The 18,655-nt window shown below is 40.4% G+C and overlaps 1 protein-coding gene across 1 annotated transcript; it reads right to left on the bottom strand.

Moving 5' to 3' along the window:
* Positions 1-288: 288 nt before the first annotated feature.
* LOC122773447 (nuclear receptor ROR-beta-like) lies at positions 289-16,545 on the bottom strand. The gene is made up of 10 exons (XM_044032156.1): positions 16,065-16,545; positions 7,686-7,771; positions 7,231-7,372; positions 5,860-6,384; positions 5,027-5,148; positions 4,428-4,560; positions 3,991-4,098; positions 3,722-3,832; positions 3,290-3,402; positions 289-2,792 (listed from the first exon to the last, which is right to left on the bottom strand). The coding sequence occupies exons 1-10, from the start codon at positions 16,069-16,071 to the stop codon at positions 2,631-2,633; spliced, it is 1,509 nt and encodes a 502-aa protein (XP_043888091.1). The 5' UTR covers positions 16,072-16,545; the 3' UTR covers positions 289-2,630.
* Positions 16,546-18,655: the final 2,110 nt, after the last annotated feature.

Raw genomic sequence — 18,655 nt, forward strand, 5'->3', positions numbered from 1 at the left:
GAGCAATGGTGGCTGCATTCCTTGCTCAGGGACACCCCATCCCTTGACCTCTCTGGGTGTGTGAACCGGCAACCCTTTAGTTACAAGCCAAATTCACTTCCACTTGGCCATGTGTTGCCAAATCATCTGATAATTAAAAAGTGCCAATCAATTTTGACATTAATAGACTTGTGTAGACAGTAAAGGCATACGGCATATAGTACGATCAGAAGATTTTGGAGAGCTAATTAGTTCATAAATTATACATATGGATTCATCAACAGGTTTTCTTTAAATAAAACTCAAGCATTCCAAAGAAAAAGAAACAATTTATTACATTCTTAAAACCACACATACCATACAAGGTATCCCATTGGACAATATAGTATATCGAGCTGTGTGACTCAAGTTACTTTTGGACTAGTAATATACCTCTTGCACATTTTGTCAAACAGAGAGAAGGAAGACAAACATTTTTTGTTTGTACATTTCCCAATCTTTCTTGAATAAAAGAAAATAGATCACAGATTTTACAAGACATAGGTGGAGAAACATAAAGAAAGAGGTGGATAAACGGCGGACAAATCAATTAAAATCACAGCAAAATAAACATTAGCCCCAATAATGAAATCCTTTTTGAACTCTAACTGATTCATTTTAATTTTTTTTGTTTCTTAAATGTAATGTTACAATATCGGGACAAACGGAAAGGGCTTTGACACTTTGTAACATTCACAAAAATAGAACTTACATCCACAGTGATCATGGTTACGGGTCTCATCTTAGGTGCAAAGGTGTGAGGAGTACAAGGTTAAAAGATGACACTGGTAATAAAAGGGTCAAGAGATTACAGCTGGCTCCCTGAGTGGCAAACAGCATGTCCTCAGACTCTGCTCAAGAACTTCACAGTTACCCAAGTCAAACCATATCATTATCTCAAAGCATAACAAAAAGTGTGTTATTTATGTACATGATTAAAAAAAACAAAACTGTTTTGGGTGACACCTTGTGAGAGATGAGGAATCAAAACGAAAACAAAAATAATAAAAACAGACTGAAAACTGTTGAGTCTTACTGGCATTGAGGCCCAACTCAGGGGGCAGCTGGTAGCTCTGTCTGACCTTAGACTCGTGTCCAGTGAGAAAGAGGAAAGTTTAAGTGCATGGTATTCAGTCAAGTGCTGGGTTTTGGACTAAAGGAGAAAGGAACAGCAAATGTACAAAATAATACAGTTGCTCCAACCAGCAAGGTGGGCTTATGATACATATAATGGACCATTGTTGTTCCGGCTTTAAACCAACCAACATCATGAGTGAAAGATAATGGTATCACACCTGTTCTTCTGACTGCTGGTTAGAAAGGGCAGACTCGGTGTGTCCCCTTTTATTCTAGAGTTCATGAAGTCATCTTTCGCACTGTTTTCGTCTTTCCTTAGTGTCCCGTTTGTCCAGGGGAAGCAGCCAAAGTGCAAACTGAAAGCTCTCACTTTAAATGCAAGACATCCGCAATGTTTTTTGTTTTTTGCCCTTGTCCGGGCAACCCTGCATCCCCTGCTGTGTCGCATATGCAACAAGTGTCCACCCATCATCACTCGTGTGACGACTGCAACCTAATTGCCGTTGGGGCAAGAGTCATTGCCACAGAAACCTGAGAGTATTTGTCATGAGAGGGAAAATAGTCAAGAAAAAGATTGGCTATAGTTGGCTATCCTTCCACCCCTGTCTTTTTCTCCTCCTCTACATCATACTATCCACTCTTCTCTCTCTACCTTTCACTCTCTTGATTGAACTGAACTCACGTCCTACCTCCATATACTTATATAATCGTCTATTTACATTCTTATTTAAAATAGTTGTTTATAAATGTGTATATAAATTAAAGATAAATTTTAATCTTGTCTTGTCTCTAAGTGGCATTTACAAGGAAAGGGGTGTGTGGGACTGAGGTTTCTCATTGCGATACAAGAGCCTACAAAAAGGCAGCACCGAACACCGTCTATCTGTGTGTGAAAGTGGTTTGCAGCTGATGGAGTTCAGCCTAAGCCATGAGTCATAGTATGTCCGCGTGTTTCTTGTTATGACTCATGGTCTTGGTCCCTAAGTGATGGTCAGATATTGTGTGTGGATACAAATGTGAACCATACTCACATATTGTAAAGTGAGTGAAGTATGGACTGAAAGCTGTGTTAACAGTGAGACCTGTCCATGAATATGACTTTGTTCTAACACTGCGTGTCTGCGTGAGTGGCAGGGACATACATTCACTCTTGTTGCGTTGTGGCTTGTGCATTGGTGCTTATCAATAAAGTACATTCATAACTGTTTGGGTGATCCACAGTGGATCCGATCTTTAACAAGTGCAAGAGCTTGGGAGCTGTTACATGCAAAGTGGGCTGTGTGTTATTATTACAGTGCCCATCCGCGCGCTGTTAATGCTACAATATGGCGAGGACTATGAGCATGTGCAGTGTAAGGTGCTTTGCCTGCTGGGAACGTGGAGGACTACTTTGGGATCATTGGAGTGTTACAAGTCCTGGATTGTCTCTTAACTGTGCTGGTTGTTGAGCTTGAACATCTCTATCCTTCTTTTTGTCTCTCCTTTTGCTTCCCTACCTCTTAATAAACTCCATCTCTCTTGTCTTGTTTATCTGTCTAACTGTTGGTGGAGTCGGGCAGAGACATGTCACTGCCAAAAACTTCCCGGTACAGTGGCGGGAAACTGTAGGCGGTCTCTGGGTGGACCAAACGGAAAAACTCCAGTTTGTCGACGTGGAGGTTACAGATTGACCTCATCATTGGCAGCTTGGACATCATCTGTGGGGAAAGAGGCAATTCGATTATAAAAAGGTACATTTCCATGTTTATTACAAAACTATACTGTGTTACAGAAGAATTATGACTGCTAGGGCTGAATAATATGGAGGGAATACCTAATTGTGCTTTTTCCTGACAGGTATTGTGATTTGATTTGTGGTATACCTTTGTAAAAGTGAGCTTTTGTCAAATATTCATTGGATAATGAATTTAAAATAAAATTACCAAACAAATTTAAACAAATTAAAAGATCAGTGTGTAGGATTTAGCAGCATCTAGGGGTGAAGTTTGCATCTTGCAGCCAAATGAATCCTCCATGGAAGAGAAAGGGTTCTTATCAAATTCCTGCCCCCAAAATTCTACACATTGATCCTTTAATGACCTATTTTCTAATGAAAGGTTTAGAACATCAAGATATGAATTGTTTCCAACATGTATGTATTCATTCATTTTGTATTTGCAGAGAACACGCAGCCCTAGTGACTGATTTTCTGTACCTTGTCCAGTTTCTCGTCAGAAGCGCCACTCTTTTGTAGACTATGCTGCAGAGCCAGGTAGACTTTCTCCTGAAGTTTCTGAACCTTTTGTCCTTCTGTCAGCCAGTGTCGTTCTACAGGAGAGAAATCATGAAGCCTTCAAATACAATTTCTCCTGAAGTACCTTTAGGATTTGTACGACTCTAAACCTTGTCAACCTTGTAAGTAGAGAACCATCAGTTAAATAATATGCAATAATAACCTGAAAACATGTGACCCCTACCTTTCAATAATTATGTTAAAAATAGACAAGCTACTTGCTCTTGAATGTCAGTGTGACTGTCGTGGGCAAGGACAGAGCAGCTCTGCTATCATTCTGCGGGATAATTAGTGCTCTCTATCTGTTTTACGAAAGTGTTTGTGAGTGACAAAGGGAAGTGGAAGAATAATCACCAGGTGATAGAAGTACAGCAGCGCTAAACAAAGCCATCTCTTCATCAGACAGCTGTAGATGGCAGAGTCCTTTTCCAAGGTCAAACACTGCGCTGACCAGGTCATCACAACCTACACAAATGGAGATGACATTTTGATTAACGGTCAATCTACAGCGACCTACAGGGAGCATGATTTTCCATCTTACATAAGGTGTAATAAACATAGCTATTTTAAAGTTATCCAAATCTTTTACAGATCACATCGTCACATTACCACCTGATACTCACCGAGCGCTTTGAAGAGCTGAGGTGCAGCGAACTTCCCGTTGAAGAAAATGGTGCTGTTGTTGACGTTGAACGCTCGGCACATACGAATCAGCAGGACTTCCAGGCAGCCTGAGAGGTCAGCCACAGACAGAGGTTAAGATATGGAGAGATGTATAGATGAGCAGGGACAGAGAAGGTCCAAGATACTCCAGCATGCTCAAAACACACAACAAACTATAAATCATTTTGACCCAAATTGGCACACAGCATATATATATTTTTGAACCATTTAAAAATAAATTTAGAACTTAAAAAGGTTACAAGTTACAGAGTAAACAAATGTAGAGAGGTAGACAATTCTGGCTAATTTTGATTCCATTTTTCTCCCGTGTGAGTTGGACACACTGTGTTAATTAAGGAACAAGTATTGTTTGGAATATTTTAGACTGTGCACTGACCTGCTTTCAGCAATATAATCTGATCATTCTGGCACAGGTCCATGAAGCCTGCAATGCGTTTGGCAAACTCCACCACATACTGGATGGCGTTAGTGATGTGGTGGGCACAGTCCTGCCACATCCACTCAGCTGACTGAACCGGTGACATAAGCCAAAAAAAGACGACATAATCAGTTCACTGACTAAGCAGAAAACAATAACATTTGTTATTCCAGTTACATAAATAAAACTACTGATTGGAAAATTGGAAAACAAATATTCTATTTAAAGGGCCACTTCCCCCAAAAACATTTTGCAAAGATAAATGTGTTATTTGATCATCAGACAGTGGATCTAAAATGTATGTTGCATTTCCCCAACAACAGAGGAAGTTGAGGCTGTAAAAAAAAAAAAAAAGAATAAAATGGACAAAAAGTTGATGTTAAAGTCACTTCCTTCAAAGAAAATGAACGCCCTACACTGTTTACTGTGTTTCTGTCAAGTTTTATGAGTAAAAGACCTGGAAATGCCAACGCTGACAGCCGAGTTTAGGCTGATACTGAGTTAATGTGGTCTTCTGTTTTAGGTTTTAGGTAGAGTCTGTGTGTTACTGTATGTACCTTGTTCTGAAAAGCACGGGTTTCCTCAGGTGTGTATTGTACCCAGGTGAATCTCTTCATGTCTTCGGCACTGTGCTGACACGTCTCCAGGTGAGACTTCACAATACTCTGAGTGATGCGCTCTGGAACGAAATGAACACACACACACACACACATTAAAGCAATTTGACAAGAGTGAGAGAGACAGTTGAACATCAACATGGCTGTGACATCTTATTTTTTAGATTTAGTATCTTCTCCAATTCCTTGATGCATTATATCAAGCAGCCAAAATATTTACTGACTGCATCTCTAAAAAGTGCCCAAAGCCTTTTTGCAGTTGTTGCCAGCATCGATTAATAATAAATTTGAGGTCCCGAGAGATGCCATTTCTGAAAATGCCATAGCTTTGTTATCTCTTTAAATACCACTTCATCATCATCGCTTCCTTCACCTGCCCCCCAAATTTAAATTTCAAGTAAAAAAGTATCTCAGTGTTGCATCACCAGTGCATTCATACCCATAATGCCCAGACTACACTCTTGGCTATAGTGGGTTTAATATGCATTATTATTATGCATTGGGGACAAATGCAAATTGCTGTTATAATAAACTAAACACTCACAGTAAATAGTTTATGATGAAAGGATTTATTGTCCCTGAAGTCAGTTTTAATATGAATCATTTTTAAAGAAGAGTGAGGTTTGCATTAAATGTAGGACGTGAAAAAGGAGACCATACTCATATTGTGGCCTGATTAAGTTGCTTACGGGCATTGTAATATTGTCTGTGACACTGTTTACATAAGGGGTGATTAAGAGAGAATGATCTGATGATGCCTTGTTAGCACTCACCAAGGTCTGTTATTGAGCAGTCATCAGGCAGATGGTCCAGCAGCACATGTGTGTGTCCCAGCAGAGAGTGTGTGTGAGAGTGTGTATGCAAGAGCTGTATCCCTTTGCTGTCCGTCCCATCCATTAGAGTCTGCTGCGGGGAATTCTGATTGGACAAGGACGAGGAGGTAGAAGAGGACGATGAGTTGGAGGTGTTTCCAGCGCTGGCTCCTCCGCCGAGCAGCTCCAGGCTGCAGTACTCGCTGGCCTCCTCGGGGGTCAGTGGCAGGTCAAATAGGTCAGGTAGTGCAGCAATGTCATCGAGGTCACTGAGGGCCGAGCTGGAGCGCCCGCTGCTGTAGGACCTGCTCAGACCCTCCTCACCATCCTCCCCACGACCGGCACAGCCTCCATCCTCCCTGGGTAAGGACAGAGCTGTAGAGCCCTCTCCTCCCGAGCCCACACACTCCTGGGACTTCTGGTGCTTCTGCACTTCAGCATAGAGGCTGTCACGCTGCTTCTTGGACATACGACCAAACTTTACAGCTGTACAGAGGAAATACATTTGATTACAGTCTGCAATGTCCATTGTTATTGGGTGCGCACTTTGACTGACAAAAAAAATCCATCTGCAACTGGGAGAACGACCTTGTCCAAGAGCTCCGTTTGAGCTGTGGAGTAGTAGCGTGGTATGTGGTTGGCTTGCACTTGTGTGGAATATATGCATAACGTGATTAGACTGGTCTACACTTGTGCTGCTGCTTTAAATGCTTTAAACGTCTACTGCCCACCACACAAGCAAAGCGAAGCAATGCACCCACAATGCAGTTCGGCAACACAAGAAACCTTTATCCCGTTAATCTGTTAAACCATTAAACCACTAAATGATCAGAACAATAGAATTAAATTCTGAAGCTGTTGATGAAAACATTTGAAAAAAACGGACATTTGTTTTTATTTACATGTTTAATTAAACATTCTAGGGAATTGCATTTGTCTGTTGCCATACCTTTAAAAAACCCTTAATATCTATAGCTCTTCCCTGAACTCTAAGATATTCTTGTCTCACTTAGGTTCCTTCTGTCACCTTATCCACAAGTACTGTATGTTCCAGGCCTGGCATAATGACAGCTCTTCAGCCCTTCAGGCCCTTCATACATATATGTATAATTTGTTTTGGTGTCCCCAATTGCATCAGCTAAAGTGGAACATCCCTGCACCCACACACACACACTGGTTTCCATGACTTCAGAGGACATTACATTGACATAAGGAATATCACGTACACACACACAGAGTTGCTCTGAATAATTACATCTAAGTCACACAAGTAAATGACATGAGGTAAAGGAGAAGTGTAAAGTGATTTCAGTGCGTTCTTAGTGCGTTTACCATCTCTGCTCATGCCCAAAGCCAGACACTTCTGTAGACGACAGTGTTGGCAGCGGTTGCGGTTAGTTCGGTCGATTAGGCAGTTCCTCTGGCGGGAGCAAGAGTATATGGCGTTATTCTGCTGGCTGCGGCGAAAGAAACCCTGGGATACAAAAGCACACACACACACAAATATTGTAAATGCACATCTATAATGAAATAGCTTGATTAAGGCTACATCCATACTATGATATTTTCATATGTGTTTTCAGATAAAAAACAATCTGCAACCAGAAACAAAAATGGTAAAAATTTAAAGCAATACTTCACCGATTTGCATTTAGCTTTGTATTACTAGAATAGGAGTAGTTAGCTTCCTAACTTTGTTTTTTGGGGCTCTAAATGCCAGAACAGACTTTATGCATTTTTAACTGAAAATGGATGTAGCCTAAATGTCTGCATTTCTTCCTCCTCACCTTGCAACCTTCACAGGTGATGACGCCATAGTGGATTCCTGAGGACTTGTCCCCACAGATCTTACAGGGGATGACCTCGATCTGAGCTGCAGAAACAAAAAAAAAAACAAAAAAACAAGAGCGGTGATGAAAGAGGTCAGAAAACTCTTGGCTTCAAGTCAGCATCTGCCTTGTGAAGTAAAGCAGTGGCAACAAATGGCTTGCATGACAAAACTAAGTCACTCTGTGGAATGCTGCCAAAATATATTAATATACAACTACACACAGTCATTCGAACATGACATGGTCATTCAGACATCTCACACTTTCACATAAGCCCTTACATGACATTTAGTCGGACTTTACTGATTAGATCCAAGATTTAAAATGTACTGTTCTGTACAACTTGATCAAAGCCCTGACTGATTTGAGTCATATTTATTAGTCTGGTTGAGAGAAGAGTTTAAAGTAGGGAACTTTTTTGTCTGTGGTATTTACAGGGGCCTCTTTCTGGTGATGTATTCATATTTGACATGCTGTTACGTGCAAGTAACAAGTAAACAAACATCTATTCAATGCACAGCAATGTCAGCTATACAGAAATTAAATCTGTCAAATCCTGCTGTTAAATATTGTTTGATATTCAGTGTGAGTTGTAAAAGAAATTCTTTATAACCTTCTTTATATATGTGGCACACCCAAGGCCTTTATCATAACCACCCTTTTAGTTTCTTAATTTTGCCCCCCCCCTCCAGTGAATCAGTTCAGGCACAGTTTTTGTCAATCTCTCTGTTGTTGGCCATTGATGCTGCATAATACTCCAGTTTTACACTTGGTGAACCTTACAGTTGGTCCTTTGTATCTCCTGCAGTTCTTGAAAAGGTTCCCCGTGCCTTTATCTCGTCACAGTCAGACGACCCTATCTCCATGTACCCTAAAGGCCGAAAAAAGGCTATTTTCTGTCACCATCTGATACAATATGTGTTGACAATAAGAGTTTTGTGTCTCTGAGCCTTTGAATTTCAAATCTGAATTCGCATTGTATTGAGTGTTGCAGGCATCTATAGCAACAGTTCAGTCTTTATTGTTACAAACATGCTTAATTTCCTGGAGTGATCACATCTTTCACAAAATCCTGTTCTTCTTCTTTAATATTTTTGCTCCCATCTACCAGTAATTGTTTTGTCCTTCCTCATTTTTCAGAGTGCGTTATAATCTCTGAACCGTTCCGTGTTTTTTGGTACAACACACTGTTTTGATTACACATAATCATTGAATTGTTTTTCTATTAAGGCAGACAAACGGCGTCACAATAAGACGTGGAGAAGTCAACTTGTCCTGGACTGTTTGTCTGCACCCTGCGAGTGGGCCCCATCAGGGAACAGAGTACACAACAGATAGAGAATCACATGATGTTTGCACATATGACAAACACACAAAAGGCTCCTTCTTTCTTGTTCCAAGAAAAAACACACAACAGCAGCAGCAGCAGCGATATCGTAAGACACATGCCTCTCGCCTGTTTGTGTAATCTTTATGCTAATTTCTCAAATCTGTATTTGCAGCTCCTCTGTGCCGCTGGAATGGCGTGCGGAAAACCACTTACAGATCGAGACACTTGGAAAACACAACTTTCCACCTCCTTTTTCCCCTTTAATGGCACGGTCGGCTGTCTCTTCCCTAAAACTGTTACTTAAATACTCCAACTGATCTGGGCAGCTGCAGGCATGCAATGGAAAAATATCCCCCCCCTTCCTCTCAGGTTCCCCTCCACCCCTCCCTCCCACATCACTGGATTATATAACTCTCGTCTGTGAGCATTCTTCACAACACTCATTCAGAGCTCACTCTAGCAACACCGAGACCCTGCCCTGCTCAGACTCGCTCTTTCCCACTGGTTAAGCGCTCTTCTAGCCTCTTTGTTATTGGCCGAGTCGCTCGTCACTCGGGCGCTGTAGCCTGTCAGCTCATGTGGACATTCTGTCCTACTGACACACTTTCCCACTGCAGGGGGAGAGGGAGGAGGGAGGAAGGCGCAATCCCGGCTCTCCGCAGACCAGTTTAAGGTGGAACTGAACAATGCTCACTAAGACTTCCCCTATAAAACATTTCCCTGAAGGCTCATAACTGGCGTATGAAAATTGGCTATGTTACATAATAGCAAAGTTAACAAAGAACGGCCAGGATAATGACAGCGGGAAAAACTGCTCTTACCAGTTGAGTCATTACAAAAGGCAGACTTTCCATTAATCAGTTTCTGCATAAACTGATGATGTGTGATGATCAATCATTGTTTCAACCATCTCATAGTTGGAAAACCAGATTTCATTTCATTTCGACTGTAACAGCCCTGACTTCACCTGGCTACAGTCCACTCAACGAAGACAAACTGCACATTTAATTTTCAACTATTCAACCCCCACTCCTCTCTTTGACATTGAGCTTCTGCTTCAACTCCTTCTATTCTTGTCCGGTGCTGAGAGCCAGATTTACACAGATGCCCAGCCACCCACCCCAGTTGCTACAACCACATAAACATGCTTCCTCACTCCTCTTCGCTGAGTCTCCGCAGACATCCCATACACAAGCCAGACACTGTGCACCCAGATCCATCTCCCTAATGTTCCATTAATGTCATTAGAGTGTTGATAACCAGATAAGTGAAAAAATGATCACGCCCTTGAGCCAATTATCCACATACAGACAATTAATAAGCACAGAACATTACACTGAATGTAGAACAGCCACAATTAAACGATTATTAAGCGATTACTAAATGAATCGGCAACTATTTGGATAATCTGTTAACTGGTTTGAGTGTTTTCTAACAAGATCGCTTGTTTCTTTGCTCCATATAACAAAAAGATAATTTAAATGGAATAATCTTTGGACAAAGGAGTGTGGACACAAGAAGACATTTGAGGTTTGGGAACACAGAGCAACATTTTAACATTTTAAAGATAAAACAATGAATCGCTTAATCCAGAAAATAATCAGCAGATTCATTGCTTCTGAAAATAATAATTAGTTGCAGCCCAATTGATGAAAATGAGGCCACAATTAAAAATGATTTCAGTTACTGAACAGTCTTATCCATTATTTTCTTGATTAATTAACTGTTTCCTCTAAAGAAATACCAGAAAATAGTGAAAACAGTCAATATAACTATCAAATTGAGGTGATAACATAACATATTTACTGTCTTATGTATTCAATTAAGCATTAACCCGACTATAAAAAAGTATGCACATCTGAGAAGCTGAAACCAGTATAGTTCCTGTATTTGTATTTTCAAAAAAAGAAAAGGTTTTGATTTGAATTGATTCATTGGTTGATTCATCTACAAAAATGTATATTACCCAAGTGTAGGAAATTCAACAACAGCAGGAGCCACACAAATGTTAAAGCAACATTTACTTTTAACCCTAAATATCATTGATGACCTGTGCTTAGGCTCCAGTCTGAGGCATGTGACCTTTAACTCCCCAGAGAGAGAGAGAGAGAGAGCTGTTACTCCACAAAAATCCAAACATTTTTGCGATATTTTTACACAAAGACTACAGGCAGCACTCAACATTCCTCATCCACCGGCACATTAACTCGACGTGTCAGCAGGAAATACAGTTTGTGAAGTGTAAATACACAAACAACAAACAAAGGAAGGTGTTGTGGCAGGAGGACAACAGCAGCAGCATGTGGCACACCCAAGCCTACAGTTTTTCAATATGTAAACCAGGAACCGACATTTTACGAGCTCAGCTACAAACATACTGGGCCCCAGCGTGTTTATCAGCTAAATGTGTAACCGTCTTATCTCTGAAAGCCTAATTCAGAAGGGGTAGGGCAGGGAGAGGAGGAGGAAAAATCACTGGCTTTGTGCTTCTAACACTTCAATTCTATGTATCTAAAAAACTGTCAGTAAATCCAGAACAAGACCCCTCCTCTCAAACAGTCAGTGTGTCCGTAGTGTGACAAAGAGGGAAAAATAATTGTTGGCAGGATCCTGCACACATCACTTCTCCCATTTCAATGTTACACACAGTTTTAACCAACTACAGGTTGTTTGTCTTTGCTCAATTCACGAAGACGCATACGTGACTGAGGGCTCAGCAGCATCTTTAAACAAGACTCATGAGAAGACAGACAGTGAGAAGGGAGCTGAGACATTGTGTCCTCGATCTCTGTACATATTAGCAATGCTGAAGCACCTGTTGTGTCACATCTCACAGGTGTGCGCATACAGCACAGCACAGAGCTGTTTCAAGACAATCCACAGTGTTAACAACCTTTCAGTACAGGAATGTTTTTTTCCTGCACATGGTTTGAATTTTTTTTTTTTAAATGTCCATATTATTTGATTTAGTCTGTTTACACCGCGTCTGTCTGACTGAAGCCAAAACAGCAACCGGCCATGTTGATTACATTTTAAACCTCCGTGCACGTCATCCATGTATCACAACTATTTTCACGTTACTCTCTGACGATGATCATACTTGAAACAGTGTTGAGACTCGACACTAAGTGCATATATACAGTCGGGCAGTTTTAATCCCAGTGTATTCAAATCTATTGGCTCTATTTTAAAATATGCAAATACCAGTGGCCGCCGAGGCGAGGCCCACAACAGGGGTTCTGAACAAAGCTAAGAATTTCCATAGGCCTCCTGTCATGTGTGCCCATGTATGTGTGAGTCTCATGATCCTCTGCCATGTTTACGCACAGTAAACAAAGTGAAGTCTTCTATGCAGAAGATCAGAGGATGCTCTGGAGCTCAAGACAGACGTCTGTCAACACGTCAGGACACGCGTAATGACTCAACAATTTGAAGGAAGATCTTAAATGTACATAAACATAAGCATGTTCAAACCAGGACACAAATGCTGACACTGTTCTAGCTGAGTGAATAACCTATATTTTCAGCGCTAAGTAGTAAGAAATAAGAAATGGCTGGAGCTTGTTTACCTTTGGACATCCTGACAGAGAGGCCACCAGAGGCCCCTCTGCTTCCCCCTCCTTCCCTCTTACTCCTTCCTTTGCCTTTTCAGTGCAAAGATTAACACATGCACACACACCAAAAAACTTCATCTCCTTTTCTGAAACTAACCAAATAAATAAATACGTTTTGTGTGAGGCTACATTTGAACTATTCTGATGGTCACATTACCAATTGGCCAATCCTATCTAATTCCTGTTTATGACGAGTTAGAAGAGTGTTGGGTTTCACGGGCTGTAAACAAACCTGCTTTGCCCGTCGCCTGATTTTCATTCAAATGCACAAGTAAAAACGAAATGCAAATTTTATGTTTTCATCCACCGCTGTTGCGTGATGATTTTGAGGTAGTATACCTAAATAAGCAGTAGGTGGTGCTTAATGTAAAGTGTGTTTCACCACAGAAGAAGGATAAGGAGGTGTAAACTGATTAAAACTTTGGGTACAAAGTCACGTTTTGTGGCTGTTTTATTAAAGCTCAAGTGAGTAAAGTTTAGGTGGGTTTACTGGCAGAAATGCAATATACTGCTGTATATGGCCTAAAGATAGTAATTACAATTTTCAATATATAATGTCAGATAACTGAGGATTTTGAACATTTTGTCCCTGAGTAAAAGCTGGAAACCAGTTAATTATGGTTTTAAACTTCTTTGTGAACATTCAAACAACACGTTAAACAGAGAAACAAATGTGAGGCAAAACAGTTCATAGCATTAATGTGTTGTTTGTTTGCACAGTATATAAACACTTCCCTATATATTGAACCATAGTTGCAATGATATTGAAGAAAATGATATCATGGTAACAGTGAATTGCAAAAGTCTTAGACGGTTAGATTTGTTATTTTAGAAATTCTATAATACAGAATAATCATTTCTCCGTCACTTTTTTGGAACACGGGAAAATACGGGGACAATATATGCAGTTTTAAAGGGTAACTAAGCCCCTTTCTTCTGAGGCTAACACACAATGTCTGTTTTGAAAAATGCCAAGAAGTGGGCTGAGAGCTAAGTGAGGGAAAGTGGTGGTGGTGGGGGAGGGGGGGCTTCGTTGGCTGGTGTTGAATTTGACACCTGTTGAAGCTGAGTGGAAAATTCCCTACACAGGTGCTCAGTGAGATGAGCCTGTCACTCACTTTTCCACTTTACAGTTCTAGCACTACTTGGCTCGGCACGGCTCGATTCTACCCAGTCTGGGTACTTTTTTGGCTGTGACGACTCCTTAACATGGGCAGGGTCGTCACAGCATGGCTGCAAAATAAATGCTGTGACGAGCAAAGCAGTTGTTTTCAGTGTAACTGAATCATTAGAATCTTTTCATTAAAAAAAGATTACTTCAGTACTTCCTGCATGACCAGCGCAAAGACTCTCACACGATCACTGAACTTAAATAGGGCCTGAATGGGTTCTGATTCACGATCGCTAAATACACCAGATTCCTCTGTTAAATATTGAGAGTTTAGACATTTCCTTGCTAAATGTTGGAGATTAATGCATGTTTTTACGATTTTTAAGTGTTTTTAACTGATATACAGTTCGGCATTGTTCGGTTCGATTCGTTTGTCAGACGTCGCACTCATGACTCTTCCAGCGATGACACTCTCCGACCCATCAGTGGCCGGCAGTCTGTGGACGTCACATTTCAGTATCAGCTCAGCTCGCTTGGAACCTCGCCAGAGCATGTGCTAAAAAAAAGAACCAAGTACTACTACTAATGAAAATGGAAAATAAACTAAGTAGAGTTGAGCCGTGCCGAGCTGAGTTGTGGTAGAACTGTATACTGGAAAAGCTCCATCAGACAGTAGCACAAACCTGTTAAAACTCGAGTGGAAACTATATAATAAATGTTCCTGGTAAAACCTGTGTTTGTCCTACTATTTAAAAAATCATCTGCTGTGAGTGAAAAAAGTCGACCAGGTTTATTCAAGACATGCTTCAGCTTTACATACACATGTATAAGTTTACCTCATTGACAGCTTGCTAATATATAAGAAGTCACATCATACAAATCCAAATGCCAGTGATCTCAGAATATTCAAGACTTTTGCACAGCGCTGTTTTGTTAATAAATTGTTATTACTGTTATTATTATTAATAATAATAATAGCCCTAAATTATGTTTGAATACATGTATAATCACTTCAGAAGAAGCCTTCTTTATGTACTTTAGGCAAGGGCCTTGCTTCACAAAGGCAGCCATCTTGTACCGCCTTGTTTTTACAGCAGTCCTCTGCAGTCTCGCCATTAGATGTCACCAATTCTTAGACTCTGTTGTTATTTCAACATTTTCCATTCACCCCCTTCTTTTCTAATGCACATTCAAACCTCAAGTTGATGGAAAGCCACCTAGCCATGCTGCTAAGTTAACTACCCAAGTTCAAGTTCAGCCTGTAACCACACAAGGCGCTGTATACGTCTGGCGGCAACGGCGCTTCCCAGAGCCGCTCCCCCTCCCTCTGCTGCCAGGGCTGTATAAATGCCGGGTGACATAACTAGGTCAGTGGAACAGCCAAGTCCCTCTCCCTCTGTACACTCACACAGCCGACCATGCTGGCACAGTCATCCCCCTTATTATTATTAATATTTTTGAAATCATTATTATTATTATTATTATTTTGGTTTTTCAATCACTGCGAATTAATAAAAAGTTAATTCACATCGTCAGGAGTGATTCACCTGAAGAATCAATACAGTGACATAATCATGCACCAATAAGACAGATTTATTATAGATTTATTATACCCTAAAGTGAAATGTGCCTAATTTAAAGTATTTGCTTCTTTTTTTTAAAATCCAATTAACAAGAAACTCGATAAACTGGACTAACATCTCGATTACATAATTCAAGTTTTGGCAAACAACAACCTCCACTCATGCCCCTCCTTCTCCTTATTGCATAACATGGATCTCCTGCTCAAATATACAGAGGGACTCTCTCTCAGGTGGGAAATCAATTTATATTTCTGCAAAAACAGCCCATTTGGTACACTAAAACAACATTCCTTAAACAAGCTCTTATAATTAATCAGACTAATTATTCTTTTCTACATGTGGCACGTGAATTCAATAAGAAAATGTAGCTAAAAAGTGCTTAGATATAAAATAGATAACATGGTTACATCATGTTTAAAACAAAAAGACTATGTGTGTGTGTGTGTGGTGGGGGGAGTTGCATAACAGTGCATGCTGAACTGGAGAGTGGCCGAGCATGCTTCTGCTTCTTCTGCTGCTGCAGCTGCAGCCTCGGGCTCTGTGCACAGATAATCCAGTCATGAAGGGATTAATGCGCACTGGGAGGAAAACAGGCGCACTCAACTCCGTGTGCGCGCACATGTGGCCGCTTAAGACGTTCAAAATCAACAACACAATATCGTGCAAACAAGTTCAAACAAACACACGAAGTGCACTTACCTCTCATGTTTGGTGTTGTCTTCTTGGATGGTTGGGGACGATGAGGACTCGACTACATGTGGCTGTGACTGTGTGTGACAGCGCGGAGACTGAGGGAAGCGCGCGCACACACACACACACACACTCACGCTGGATCTGTCAACATGAACTTGGTCCCGACTGCAGACACACACACACACCTCCCCTAAAGCGCGAGCCAAAAGGAAAAAAGAAAGAAGGAAAACTGCTCTGCTTTATCGCTCGGTCAAGTCCGAGCAAAATAGAAGAACGTAGAAACCCGCGTTGGCTCGCATCGTCAGTGTCTCGATCGGCGAAGAGTCGATTTGGTTGAACTTTTTCTTTTTTTTGTTTGTTTGACAGAATAGTCCCACGGTGGACGTTGTGATTCTCCGCCTGCTTTCCTCTCAGTCTACCCTGCTAACCTACTTTCTCCAAGCGTGGACTCTCACATGATCTCACCGTCGACAGCTCCTCTCACATCTCTCGCGGGCGCGCGCCGTCGGGAGCGAGCTTAAGGTGGCTGAGCAAATGATTGACTGAGGGTCTCCTTTGTTTTCTTTTTACGCCACAAAATAATCAAATAAATAAACAAATAACAAAGGCAAGCAAGTATTTTATTTAATTCACTGTTTTTTTGTTTGTTGTTATCAGATTTCGTGGTTTTGTTTGCAGTGTTTTCAGAGGTGGAAAGAAAGAGTAATGAAATATTCTACTCAAGTAACAGTACCACTATTTTGATAACAACATTTGACTTCAGTACAATTAAAAGTACTGGTCTAAGAATATAATCATATACTAAAAAAGTAAAAATGTAGCTTAAAGTTTACTTTGAGTAAAAGTTACTTGGGGTTATTTCTTGTGTTGTGCAAAGAGGATACACATCTCACATTATTTGTTTTTAATTAAATGAATGTGCTGATAAAAAATATGATAACACTTAATGTATACGAAATGCTTAAACTTTCCCCATAGCCTCAATTCATCTGTCCTGCCCATTCATCACTCACTGCCAAAGTTTCCAGTGCGTGAATATCTTTTTTAATGTATTTAAATTCAGGTCAACATTTTTTCACTCAGTAGTAAAGTAAAAGTATGCATTTTTAAAAATGACACAGAAACAAATCTACTCAATTACAGTAACGCGAGTAACTGTAATTCATTACTTTCCACCTCTGAGTGTCTTACAAATGAACCACTGACAAGTACATACATTTGATCTTATCATGAAATAAAATAAATAAAACACTGATGTAGTCTTCCGGTTTCCTCCTGAAGCCAACCAGGAATGACTTTAAACAGCCACTATGGGCTGACTCCACTGGGTGCAAACAGAACATTAGAATGAAAACCCGATCTCCTGCCAAATACAATACAAAATCATTTCACAACCTATAACATCCAATAAGCAATCAAAAAGTTTTCATTTTCAGTCACGTTTATATTATTCGTTGCACAATATTAACTTCTGCAGACACCAACTGTAGAACATCTCTGCATCTTTGGCTGAGCGCTTACTGGAAACACTTGGTCTGGCTTTTTGAAAACCAGGAAGTAACCACGCATATATTCAAGTGCTATAGTTTTGGGTCTTCTTCAGCAGAACATATTGATAATTTTGTTAATTATGTTCCCGTTTTGAGGAAAATACATGATAAAGTGTGCCGTACTTTATCATATGTTTTGCTCAAAATGGGAACATGATATGAGTAGACGCCACTGTAATTGACAGCTGGTATCGTCCAACAGGTGCCTGGTTGCTGGTGGCATCTCTGAACTTCTGGCTGCATAATGTCAACATGGCACAAATCTCCAGGCTTGAAAACAGGGGCTCCATTTCCTACAGGAGTGACTGGTTGGCAGTACATCATCAAAATTGTATTTTCCCTATAGTCTGGTGTCAAGCAAACAAAACAAATAAACAATAAACAATAAAATATACACAGGACATACTGTAGACCCTCAACTCACATTCTTCTGCTCAAATATGTGACTTAATCTATGTTGTATGCATGTCATCAATTGCACATTACAACATTTAAATTAATTTACTGTTTTCTTTACTCTGAAATCTGTTATAATTATTATTATTTTATTTGATGCATGAAGCGTTCCGTATACATGTTGCTTCAAGGGTTCAGTGTGTAGCATTTAGGAGGCTTCATTGGCAGAAATGAAACACGTAACCCATGAGTATGTTTGTGTAAGTGTATAATTGCTTTAAAAATAACAATCATGCCTTTTAAGTGATGCACTTTAAGCAAGAGTTTGGACAGTGTGGTGTTTGAGTTCAAAACAGCAGTGTGTGACTTTTAAATGTGAAACAAATGTTTGTCACATTTGTCAGATGAGTTCACGCAGTGTCGATTAAGCCGATCGGCTCCACCCCACGCTCTCTGTATAGCAGTGTTTAGACCTTGTGTTACCATGTGAGATTCCTGCCCTGCGCACAGGAAGTCATTTGTTTTATGTCAGGACATACAGAAGACAAAAGCAAAATTGTGCTCGTATAGAGAGAGACAAACAACTACAAACAGGTTTGGAGTGTGACGGAAAACACAAAGAAGTGCTGACGAAGAAGTGAAGTCTGCTGC

Source organism: Solea senegalensis, linkage group LG1, assembly GCF_019176455.1.
Source record: "Solea senegalensis isolate Sse05_10M linkage group LG1, IFAPA_SoseM_1, whole genome shotgun sequence".
Classification (NCBI taxonomy): Eukaryota; Metazoa; Chordata; class Actinopteri; order Pleuronectiformes; family Soleidae; genus Solea; species Solea senegalensis.